The 13,530-nt window shown below is 33.9% G+C and overlaps 1 protein-coding gene across 1 annotated transcript; it reads right to left on the bottom strand.

Moving 5' to 3' along the window:
- Positions 1 to 9,329: 9,329 nt before the first annotated feature.
- On the bottom strand, positions 9,330 to 11,529 carry LOC145247283 (uncharacterized). The gene is made up of 2 exons (XM_080108903.1): positions 10,275 to 11,529; positions 9,330 to 10,147 (listed from the first exon to the last, which is right to left on the bottom strand). Exons 1-2 carry the CDS (start codon positions 11,254 to 11,256, stop codon positions 9,810 to 9,812), a joined length of 1,320 nt encoding a protein of 439 aa, XP_079965029.1. The 5' UTR covers positions 11,257 to 11,529; the 3' UTR covers positions 9,330 to 9,809.
- Between the last annotated feature and the right edge of the window lie 2,001 nt (positions 11,530 to 13,530).

Here is a 13,530-nt window from a genome sequence, read left to right as displayed (position 1 = left end):
TTAAATTATATATATATATATTATATGACTAATTTATATACATATATATACCTATATATATATATATATCACTGTGTGTGTTTATGTGTGTGGAAGTGGGTGTATTGAATCGACCATCTTTAGTGCTGTGCCTTATGTCACACCATCAAAATATCAGAGATAAATCATCCTTCTAGAAAACAAACGCAAAATGTTATGCTTTTTTTAATATCAACCTGAAAGATTTTTATGAGCGGCATGTATGCAGCTGTTAACAGAATATCTGATATTTTTATTCAAAAGCCGTTTACTAATCGGTATTGCCCTACCAAACACAAATAAATGAAATTCAGCTATATTCACTTTTAACACAACTATCTTAGGTTTGACTAAAAGATAGCAATAGGCGATGCACGAATGCTATTCAACCTGCAATAATACTTAGATATAGGCAGGTTTACGCAAGAAAAGAAATATCAGATGGGTTGCACACACGCATAATGACTCCATGTGAGGAATGCGAGATATTACACTATTGTCTAATCGAATCCATCATTTGTGCAAGACAAATGTGAGAAGGTATTGGTCAAAGGAGTGAATTAATGGACAACAGACAATGTTGCTTAAATTTTCGACCCAAACCGATTAAAACGCTTGCCCTATCACTGAATATCCTTTATGTAAAATTTCCAATGTTAAAACCAGAAAACGAAGAAACACACGGAAACACACACACATATGCACACAAACACACATTCATTCTATATAATTGTAGAGATATTAAACCCCACTAAAACAGGAACATGATCTATCAATACTTTATTATCATACAAATCATCCTTAACTAAATGTCGGCGTACATATGAATAAAAAGTGTATATAAGCAGTTATTTCCCCTTATGATTAGACCAATTCGTTACAACAAATAGAATCGTTATATCCAACCAGTTACCTAATTTAATAAATCCAAAAAATCATTTCTCAGAAGAACAGATAAAAAAATCAGTTTAAATATCCCTATGAATTATTATAAATTATTACATTATGCTGTATTTCCCCTGGGGATTATCCCGTTTCAATGATCACTCTGCTTAATATGAAATTTCAATTCGTTTTTCACATATTAGCATTAATTTGTATTGTATTATGTGATTCTTGCGCATATGAATTTTGACTTTGAGTGAAAACAAATTATTGTCCAATAAAAACTGCACAGCCTTAAGGTATATGTAAGTGACCATTTATTTCCTCTGACCGAAATTTTGTACGACAATATTATCATATTTAGATATATATTGGATTATACGTTTTTATTTTGCTTGTTAAAGCGGTATTTTAGTAAGAAAAAATCTGTAAGCATTTTAATTATACGCTTGTTCGTCCATATCGAACTGTTATTATCTTTTATTAATTCCAAGTTACAGAAGTTCAAGGTCAATGCAGACGAATTTCAGCAGTCCTTGTAGGGAATACACTGTATAATAGATATTAAAGGAATGTTAACAGGCATAAGTTAAAAAAAATATTGAATTTGATTGCAATATACACAAATAAAATTTAAAAACACACAAGCGAGACATATTAAAAACACTCTTCTAATAGTTAGTGCCATATATACCAAACTGTTCTTACTTTCTCATTGTGACATGGTTGACTTTTCTTTCAAAAGGTTACGTCTTATCACGTTCCTAACTTCACTCGTAGGCCACGGGTTAATGTATGTACGCTAGCCATTGGAAAAAACGCAGTAATTGGTAATAGTGGGATTTTTTTTTATTCAAGGGTACGACGCTGGAAGAACTTGTGTACATTTGGCTTCAATACAATTATATTGTAGTGTGCTGGGAACCAGGAAAGCGGAACAGTGCTCCACAGTAAAGCAGTCATGGGAAGGAAGATTTGTTTATAGAACAGATACGTCCAAGGATGGAGTACTGTTGCCACATCTGGGCAGGAGCTGCTAGAAAAGACTTGTCCTGCCTTGATAGAGTTCAAAATAGACTTCGGGGCTTGGTGGGAGATGTCCTTTTCTCTTCGCTGCAACCTCTGTCTCACATAAGAGATGTTGCGAGTTTGTCTCTGCTTTATCGTTATTTTCATGGAAAGTGTTCGACTGAGCTTCAATATATGGTCCCCCCTCGCCAAACTTTCACAAGAAACACTAGACTAGCTGAAAACATTATCAATAATTTTCCCCACTCTTTATCTGTACCTAAACCTAAACATAGATTCCATGATCAAAGTTTCTTCCTTAGAACTGCACGCCTGTGGAATTGTCTTCCGTTTTCCTGCTTTCCAGCTTTCTATAATATGGTTGTCTTCAAGTCCAATGATGAGCCGTTCCACTTAGGTTAACAAATTTACCGAACTTCCATTACTATCGATTACTATATTGTCCTTTTGACTACTCTACACTCTTTAAGCCTAATCCTTGAGTAGCCTATCGGCCTTGATAAGTGGTGACGTCTATGTAAAAAAAAAACAAAAAAAAACTTTGTTTATGTTAAGGAAAAAATAGAGAATAGAGGAAATGGTCGATAGTATTTTCATCTAGACGAACATTAACTCTGCCGACGACACCTTCGCTGGAGCGCTTTCATTTGGCGTAATTTGGTAATCTTGAAAAACTACTAGAGTGCTTCTTCTGAGGGCGTTCCCTTAGCATTTTCCAGGGCTCTTTTCAGTGTGTCTACAAATCTCTCTGCCTGATCGTTCCATCAGGGATGATAGGAGGGCATCGTTGTATGGTTAACCTGGAGACCCTTACAGAAGCTTTTTAAATCTGCTGAAGTGAATTGTGTGACATTGCCTGACACTAGACAATATAGCTCACGACACCTAGCTTACAAGTCGTGAAGAATATTTATTATAAAATCCGTCATCGGACTTTTACATTGAAATACCTCAGGGCATTTTGAAAAGCTATCTACCCCTATTAAATAATATTTTCCGTCCAGTAAGCCTGCGTAATCTACATATAAATCTAATTCTAAATTGTCATTGTTATTTAAAATAATTTAATTCTAAATTTACATTTATTATTTATAATAATGTAATCCATAATTTTTATTTTTTCTATAAAATAATCTAATTCTAAATTTTCATTTAATATTTAAAATAATTTAATTGTAAACTTTCAGTTATTATTTAAAATAATGTAATTCTAAAATTTCTATTTATTATTTAAAATAATGTAATTCTAAATTTTCATTTATTATTTAAAATAATGCAATTTAAATTTTAATTTATTATCTAAAATAAGTTAATTTTTATTTATTATTTAAAACAGTTTATTTCTAAATTTTTATTCATACAATTGTTCGATATCCTTTACCTGATTGGGATTTTATGATAAATATTTATATAGTATTATACAATCTGTAATCTTAAAGTAGTTCAATATTTAAATTAATCTATATCATTTTATCGTGTTTGAATATATGGTTTAATGATCTGTTTATGCCACGGACCAAAATGTATTGGAGATTATTTTACATGTTTACTCCCATACACGACTTTACTGTGACTTCTATATCAGTGCTCATACTCTTCAAGTAAACGTAGGGCCTCATGAGACTCTTCATTTACGTAGCTACAAGGTGTCTCGTATGGAAATCCTTCAGAATTTTCTTTTGTAATTTAGCTGGGATTATTACAGTCTCTCTCTCTCTCTCTCTCTCTCTCTATATATATATATATATATATATATATATATATATATATATATATATATATATATATATCGCGCTACAGCACTACCTCATTGCACATAGAATAAACTCCGCTTCCAATTCATCTGACTGGTTTTTTTCTTATGCACCTGTCTCCTTCAGCCTCCTTATTATATCTTCCAAAGTCACTAGGGGTTCCTTGATCCTATTAAATAATATTTGTGTATAGTCCTTTTCACTTTGTAGTAATGCTATTACTGTGTCTTCGAGAGGTTCCCTTGATTTCAGGATTAATCGAGACAATCCGTCTGCGTGACTTAACTGCGCAGATGTAAGACATTCCATACTGAAGTCCTTATTCAGTACAATTGTCCCTCATCTTTGAAGTATGTTTGCTGTGTAATTGGCAGAGGGTTTTTTGTGATAAAGATTATTATAAACGGCTTTAGTTCAGTTTGTAATTTATATTTACGACCGTGTAAAAATCGGTGGAATTTTTTAATACCGAATATGATCCCCAGTGCTTACATTTCGATTTGGGGGTGATTCTTCTCGGCAGGCAGTAAAATCCTAGACGCATGGGCGATCGGCTTTGTGGACCTTTCCAGCATTTTGAGTAGAATGCACGCCTCGATTCCATGAAAACTTGCGTCGACTTCAAGATAATCTCTTGTTTCGGATTGTAATTAATCAGGGATAAATCTGACGTTAATTTCATTTCTTCTAACGCTCCCTGACAATCAGGCGACCTGCCCCATTTTTGTCATTTTTTAAAGTACATTAAATAGCGCAGGCAATTCATGCATGTTCTTAAGGAACGATTGATAACAGTTCGCCAGTCCTTCTACCACATAATTTAGCAAATACTTTGTTTGGGTTTGGTATGGTTCTTAAACGGTCCGCGCATACCTTACTCCTCTTTAGATTTTTTCACGTATAGGCTGGGGGATGCCCACTTTCTATAGTTAATAGGGGTTAAAATTCAACTCCATATAATTAAAAGGAGTTTAAATCACAGTGTTAGCTAGTCTTTCCAATTATTCTTTACTGTTCCCTCTCGAAGCGAACGGACGCTTTTTGAATATTGTTTTTGCTTCATCCAGCAATTCGAACCTCACCTTTATTTTTGTGCAGCATCCAAGCCTTTAAGAGAAAACACTTGGGAAATATTTTGTATATCTTTTTTTTATTTTGTGGGCTTCGGCCGTTAGGTTGTCGACTTTGTCACAAAAAATTACTCATTGACTTGTCCCATAATATAAATTCCTGAAATCAATCGGTCCGGATAAGTTCGTTGCGTTCCTTAGAACGAAGACTTTTAGCTTTTTGTTGTTCTTTTTAGTGGCCCATGAATAACTACCTCATTATCAACAATTATAGTTTAACACGTTACCGAACTTGCAACTCTATTGGTCTTTGGCATCGTGGGTGTTCGTATTCTCTTCTACGTGTGAAAAATTATAATTGATAAATCCGACCTTTAGTTGTAGTTTTGTTTCTGTGTTTCTGATTCTGTCCGTAACATACTTCCTTATGTTCTCTATTTTTGAAGGCCCCATTTTGCAGTTTTTACGTAGCTCTTTTTGCTACTTTTGCTCTACAATATGAGACCTTGTGCTTTGCCAGCTTGCATAACTCATATGTTATTTTCCTTTGGTACCAACATGCAATGTACCCATGAGCTCCTCCACATTTGCTACAAAGGGTCCTAGAATTTTGTCTATCCTGGTAATTTTGTGCAGGGTTATTTTTGCCTTTGGGTTTGTAATTGCTGGCGGTCGGGTGTCCTTTATTTTTGAAGCGTATTTAGTTAATGTGAGCAATCCATGCTTCCTCTATCTTTTGGGAATCTTGTCTCATTGCTACGAAACGCTGACCATCTTCAGCCAGTTTTAGAAGCGTGAAATCAGGTTCTAATTCAAATTTATTTTAAATAGACGTCTTATATCGGCGTATTTTGTCGCTATCTACCCTTGTGTGAATAGTAAGCATTTCTAATTGCCACAGTGTTTATCAACTATAGACGCAAAAGTCGTATACTCCTGGCTCTCCTTACGTGTAAGATTCATGCATTTCTATCTTTTATAAAAAAATAGGCTTATTTTGGAGAGCATTACTATTAACAGCTTGACTGCCTCGTCAAATGACAATTCGTTGGTTTTCTTGATAAAATATAATCCACAAATGTGTTATATTTTGATGTACTCAACATTCGTAGCATTAAACGAACCTTATTTTGATCAGTCAAATCAATCTTATAAAAGTATTAAAATCTTCTGAAATATGCCTCGAAAGTTAGGTCCTCCTCAGACGATTTGAGAAATGTATCAATAGCTTACTAGATCGCATTTTGGAAAAAAAGTCGTACTGGTTTATCCTCCGCTGCCCTTATTCACTAAAACATGCGTTATTAAATCCCTTTCTTATCCGATTGGTTTGAGTTTCTCTAATTGCATTTGTGTCAATTCCAATATGTGTTCCTTCATTTCTTTCTTTTTTATTTCCAGTTTTTCCTTGAAGTAGTTTATTAAATTCACCTGCTTCTGTTCGGTTTGTTTCTGTATTGCCAAATGTTTTCCTCGCAACCTTTTTTCCAGGTTTAATTGTTGACATTTTTGAAATTTTACTATTTCCAAATTTCGTTTTGCAATATCGTCAACTTTTTCTTTGGAAGGTTTAGAATTACTGCAAATGACAAATCGAGTTATATTTCAGAAATAACACAGTTCGTTTAGTTATTTTTTATTGTAAAAACTCTACAGAAAAATACAAAATTCATGCCTGGTTATTTTACGAATATTTTTCATATATTTATTATCTTCTTATTTCTTTCTATTTAGTCTCTTAAACCAGTGTAAGTCATGGGTCTGGTTGACTCCATTTCACCGCTAAACAATAACATAAATAAGACCACTACAAAGCAGATAAAATACGTTCGTGCAATTTTTTAAAAAGTCAGCTTAGGCGTTTTTGAGTCCATAGAAAACGAAGAAACACACGGAAATACACACACATACGCACACAAACACACATTCATTCTATATAATTGTAGAGATATTAAACCCCAGTAAAACAGGAACATGATCTATCAATACTTTATTATCATACAAATCATCCTTAACTAAATGTCGGCGTACATATGAATAAAAAGTGTATATAAGCAGTTATTTCCCCTTATGATTAGACCAATTCGTTACAACAAATAGAATCGTTATATCCAACCAGTTACCTAATTTAATAAATCCAAAAAATCATTTCTCAGAAGAACAGATAAAAAAATCAGTTTAAATATCCCTATGAATTATTATAAATTAATACATTATGCTGTATTTCCCCTGGGGATTATCCCGTTTCAATGATCACTCTGCTTAATATGAAATTTCAATTCGATTTTCACATATTAGCATTAATTTGTATTGTATTATGTGATTCTTGCGCATTCTACTTGCGTGTAATAATCACGTCTTCAATTAATTAATAAACAGTGGTTATCAATAAGAATTGATAAATATATATTTACTTAAATGGGAGAATATTTTTCATGAGATAATATGGAAATCAAATTCGGTGATTTAGTACAATCTATTGATTTAACAGGGAATTAATATAAGAATTGCGTAGTTATGAATTGTGCATGTTTGCTGAAGAATTCCACGAATTTTAACTTAGAAAACATAACAAATCTAATATCATCATGGTCTCTATAGAAGTAATGGTTTTGTATTTCCTGCAACCGTTTACAGTGTAGAACGTTTAAGTTGTCGCCCTGACTAAAACAATACAGCTCCATTTTTTAAATATTATTGAATTCGGGACACTTGATTATGTAATAAACTAACATATATAAACTGTCACCGCTGTCTCCCCAATCTCAGCAACGATACGTATCGGGAACCTGGAGCATGCCTTTTCCACATGTGATAACTCGGAGAATTGTGGCGATCATACTGGCTTGTATGCTGTGGAAGGTAATGTATAAGAAACGAAGAAGTCTCACATGTGAAGCTCTCACAGGAGACGGACAATATCGAGAGGATACAACGTCCTGGCATTCTCTCGTAAACACAATCAGGGGTTTTTTTTTTGCTGCCAAGCCCTGGGTCGGGCAGCGGCTACCTAGTTGCACCAGTGGACGAAAAGCACATCCAGGTGCATTGCACGTGTTGAAATGAAGTTTTGTTTGAACTCACCTAAGCATATTAATTATTTTTATATGGGAAACAATTATACCACCACAAGAATTAAAAAAAAAAAAACAGGTAAAAGAAATTGTGAATGTAATCGCCCAAAAAAGAAGTACGTGATACTCTATTTACCAGACATTTCGGCAGAATGAATACAAAGACACAGAACTGTTCACCCGGTATTGAACACTTTTTGTTCGCCGCGTATTGAAAAGAGCATTCTGACGTTTAAAAATAAATAAATAGAAATAAACCAAAACAACTTTTGTTTCAATAAAAATAGCAGCGAACGCCCGACCGACCGCAAAACAAAAATAGCCAAGTAGGAAGGCTCGGATATGAAACACGAGTTAAGGGAAAGGTAATTTGAAATCTATTTTGGCCACTGTTCTAAGACACCTTATGGCATTATGGACCTGAAATAATTACTTTCTAAACATTAACGTGTGTGTAACATGCATTTTATTCCTATTATTTTATAAGGGCACATTTTTTTTCGTAAACAAAGGAAATTGTCGATTTGCTGTTTTTAGTGGGCTGCTTGTTTATTAGTTTTTTAGTGGGGGAATTTTCGTTTCTAAAAGTTGTTTTAAATTTGAATTCGAAACAATCAAGGTTTCTGTATAGTCCTTTCAAGAATAATAACACATAAGCAAATCAAATATTTTCAGTTTATTGGTAAGTGTTTTATTGTTTAAATATTAAAAAAAAACATTTTTCGCTCTACAATGATTTATGCTTTCACGTTTAAAACTAATAGAGATTACCACATCATTTCATTTCGTGAGAGAGATTTTTTATAAAATATTTCGAAGTTACCCAGGGATAATGATTCTACGCCTTTAAGAAATGTTGATGTCGGAAATAATTGCAAATAAATTGGATTAAATATATCATCAGTTAAATTGTTGTTTAGTTTTATTAAATAACAATTTTAAATAGAAAAAACTAAAACAATTTTCCCGTTTGAAACATTAACTAACATGGTGCTATTAAGTAATATTGATTTTCCATAATGTAATATGCTAATGACATGACCTCTTAATTGTAGATTCTGCAAGAATCATAGTATATATATATATATATATATATATACATATATATATATATATATATATATATATAGATAGATAGATAGATAGATAGAGAAATAAATAAATAAATGAAAGCGTAAAGTATCGGACCGTTTGTATATATAAATCAAATTATGAAGAAAAAAAATCTAAGAAACAAGCACACGGGGATACTAGGCTATGGGCCCAAAGGTCAAAATCCCTCTAGATTTTTGATTCTGTGACCTCGGTTGGGGGTGGAAGAAAAAATGGTGTCAAATGAATGCCAATAGACTCCTGAACATCATATTTTTTTTCACAAGCACAAATGTTGCGCATTAATGAAAACGGCGGCCATATTTAAAGATGGCCGACAATCATCAAATAGAACATTATGACTTGCTTAAACCTTAGTAGCACACAAACAGATAACAATACAGACATCTAGTTTAGCACATTTTATTCCCAATTTATTTCTTCATCATTTAATACATAAATATTGGACTTAATATATTTACTATGCTTCAAAATAGGGAATATTTTTCTAAAAAAGCTTTTTTCAAACATCTTATTTGAAACAACTTCAATCTTTTCTGTGGATAACTAAAGAAATAGATTTACATTTTGATATTTCTCATGTAGAGACACCTATAGTCTACCAATATTATTAGTCATACAAATCTATTGCTATATTTTGTATGTAACAAGGTCGTTTAAACCTGAGGTAGAGCTGCGATTTTGTGTCATTTTTTATACACATCAACTTGGTAAAATATACAATGTTTGTCAATTTTCATTAAAAAGTATTTTTTTGAATCTATGAATAATAACACAGATTTAAAGGACAAAAAGGCATTTTTAATGAAAGTTAAACAAACAACATGTTAGTAAATAAGATCATATATGCTTTTATTTAAAACTGATCACTGCTTATGCCACTTCATCATCATCGTCGTCGTCATCACCATCATCAGTGTCATCATCATCATGCCCAATGTTTTACTAATTTTATAACAAGAATCTCTTGCACACTTGCACATATCTGTGCATGGGACCCTGTTTTGGAGACATGTACAAATGTTAACGTCTTTACAATGACTTTTTTTACATTTGGCAGAGCAGTTAATTAAATCCATTAAACTGTCTGGAGCAGGAAGAAGATTCATCCAATGGATTACTAAATCTCCATTTTCTATCTTCCATCCATGACAATCAGGGGATGGTATATCAGGATTTGCATGGAGGCTCCTTTTATAGACACCTGAAAAAAGAAAGAAATTTACATTAATATTGAATAATTTTCATCCTTTCTAATAAGCAAATAACAATGAAACTCCATATATTTAATTTTTACATATAATTGGAAATTAAATATTTATAAAACGTACCTGCTTGATAGTTAGCTCGCTTGATGTGTTCACTCAGGGCATCTTGATTTGGAGGCATTGTGATTTCCAATTTTCTTTGGAATCTAAACATGTTGTATCTGGCTTCATTAACACTTGTGACATTTTGTTGGCCATACAACCTGCAAACAAACATTTCCAATGATTTTGCTGTGTCTGGTTTCACATAAAATGCATTACCAAGATCACTGAATGCGTAACAAAACTCATTCTCTCTCAGTAATAAACTAAGTGCTTTCTTTTTGCCCTTTCCGTAAAATGAACTGACACTATCACATCCTGTAAAACAATGTAGACCAATCAAGGCTTGACTGACAGACTCTCCAATGCTGTCTTTTATCATCTTGATGTCTATTGTTCGCAAATTTGTTCCTCTTCCTGTGTGGAAGTATAAATGTGCGGGAATAAGATTTTGTAAAGAAACTCCAATTACAAACACATCGGTATCAGGACTCATAATGATTACATCCGTACTAGTGTTGGCTGCAAAAGAAGCATGCAAATAAATCCGTGTATCAGCTTCTTCTTGTGAGCTACAAAGTTTTGTCTCTTCTAACCGGATGACAATATCACTTGCCTCTTTTCCAGGTGAGAAGGAATGACATTTCTTGTTATGCGCCAAGAATACCTTCACTCCTCTAAGCTCTGATGTTGAAACATTAGACCATGTTTCATCCAAGAATTCTATTAAGGACTTTTTATTCTCTCCATTTGAAAGAAATTTCTTCCATTGCTGAGGAAGGAGCTGACCATGGATTCTTATCTGAGAGCTAGTAGCAGCTCTTTTATCCCTCTCGATATTTTTTATAGAGATCTGCTGGTATGTATCAGTAACAAAATGAATTTCTTTAGAATGATTCGATTTTGCCCTGTTCACTAAACTTTTCAAAATAACAAGAGCAAGATTAAGAAATGTTTTCTCTCCTTGTAATTTGTTCAAATTTAATTGGTGTATCAGCGACATACCATCCACTATATATATGCCACCTACTATAGGGTTCTCAACAATAGGATTGTTAGCATGGCTTTCTAAAGCATGAAGTAAGTTTGCTTTATTAGTTTTAACCAACGATCCATGTGAATTTGCAAGGGACAATGGTAATGGACCTAAGGAATATGACAGTAATTCTTGAAGATTAATGTTCCGGATTCTACCAATCACAACCAATCTTGCTAGGAGATTTCTATCTGCTTCCAAAGTGATATCCTTTCCGTGGACATGATGATTTGATTTTTTAGACATACTGGATAATGTTTGTAAATTCATTCTTTTCATCGGGGCAAAAAAATCAACTTCTCCCGTTTGTAGACGCTGCCCACAGAAATTTTCAAATTCTGATTCGCCCCTTGCCTTAGCAAATTGCAGATCATTTTGAACATCTTGTGTCGCAACTAATCCTGATGCAATATGGATCAACTCAGCTGGTTCATACTCAAATGGATTAAACACACTGTTTACTGTGTCTATTATCTTTCCAATAGCAAGCTTATCATGTTTCATCCGACTGTGTAAAAGATCTGATCGTGTTCCACTTCGTTCTCCTTTGCCAGCCATAGTTTCACATTCATGGGTAATAGACCCTCTCGGATGATGGGACCATATCCACCTGTTGACGGCTCTCTTGTTTGTGCTGAAGCCTGTCATACCACCTTTTGTTTTTGAATCACGATTAGCAGTTTGTTCGATGGTTTGGTCACAAGGAATTTAAGCAAAGGCATTTGAGCTTCTTTGAACAGCAAAATCTCCTCCAATGCATTGTGTATATATCACTGGATGAGTATTAGCGAGATTAGACATCTCCAACCAGTAAACTGGAAGGTATCTGCTATAATTTACATGGTCATATGCAAACACCCAAGGTAACATCTGTCTAACACTGGCCAAGTGAAGTTCCCAGTTTGACTCTCGAATACCTCTAAGGAAAAGTAAAAGAATTTCTACAATGTCAATATAAGAACTCCAGAATGCAAAAGTTTGCTTTTTGTTGCCAACCTGTATAAATTCTTCATAGGATGATAGAAAACTTTGAAAATGTTCTCCCTTCAGAATTTCTTCATACTGAGGTCCTGCGAATGATTGTGACAAGGATGTCATTAAATGCTTCACTTTTTCTGCCTTTTCTTCAGGAATGCTGTTTAAATAGGTTGTCAAACGCATATGCTGCATTGCCACTAATTTATGGGCTCTAACTGCTCTGTTATAGTGTCTACCTGTGAAAACTCCATTTATTGAGCCTACAGCACCAACTTCTGATTCTATTAGAATATCTTGAAGCCCGGCATCACGAAAACGCTTTCCCAAACACCCAAGAAAGGACATTGCTGTATGAAAAGCACCAAGTCGAATCACCAATCTCTTCATGAAATATGGATTTCTCCATCTAATTAATTGTGCCTTTGAATAGATTGCTTGATCCATTACAATAACAAGAGACTCTAACTTGAGTTGATCTGCAATGTCAATGCTTTTTTTTAGAATTGTAAGGACTGTATCCATTTCTGTGGGGCTAACATCAATTACGGGTAAATAACCTATGGTAGATTTTGATGCAATCTCCCTTTTGCACAGGAGTTGATTAAACCCAGTCCAAGATGGTAATATAATTTCACTGCCGAATTTTGTGATATAGTACGCTATATCAAGTTTTAGAGAATTTTGCAGAAATACACGATCTGAATGAAGTGAAACATGTTCAGCAAATGGTAGTGGGCCATCTTTTCTTCCACCGGTGTATGTAGCCAAATTTACTTCTGGTGGTTCCAATGTTCTTTTCCGTGTTCTTTTGAGTCCTTCTACTGCAATCTTAGATGCACACGGTTCGACTAACATATTTTGTATTATTATCCCAGTTGTGTTGTGTGTTGTTCCATGTCCAGATAAAGTTTCCTCACCAAAATCATTATTGTCCCAGACCAAAGTTGTTGGAATACCTGCCTGGATGGTGGATGGAATAGAATTTTCTCCGCGATTGATTTCAAGTTCAGCTAGTGCTGTATCATGATTTAAAACCACCGAATGAGAAACACAATGTCCCAAACCATTCAATAAACCAATCACTTGGGCAGATCCAGACAGATGGCGTACAGCCATACCAAGTGATAAATGTTTTGGCATTAATGTACGTCCGTTAGAAGACAAAAATATAATGTCTTGTGAAATAGACAAAATCTTTCTATAGACGGATGCAGATATGTCCATTATTTTTTCTGTGCACAAATCTTCAGATGCCCCAAGTAT

This window comes from Euprymna scolopes, chromosome 25 (assembly GCF_053919585.1).
Source record: "Euprymna scolopes isolate OS-2025 chromosome 25, ASM5391958v1, whole genome shotgun sequence".
Taxonomy (NCBI): Eukaryota; Metazoa; Mollusca; class Cephalopoda; order Sepiida; family Sepiolidae; genus Euprymna; species Euprymna scolopes.
The sequence above is the reverse complement of the archived record's forward strand: the minus strand, read 5'-3'. Positions and strand labels throughout refer to the sequence as shown.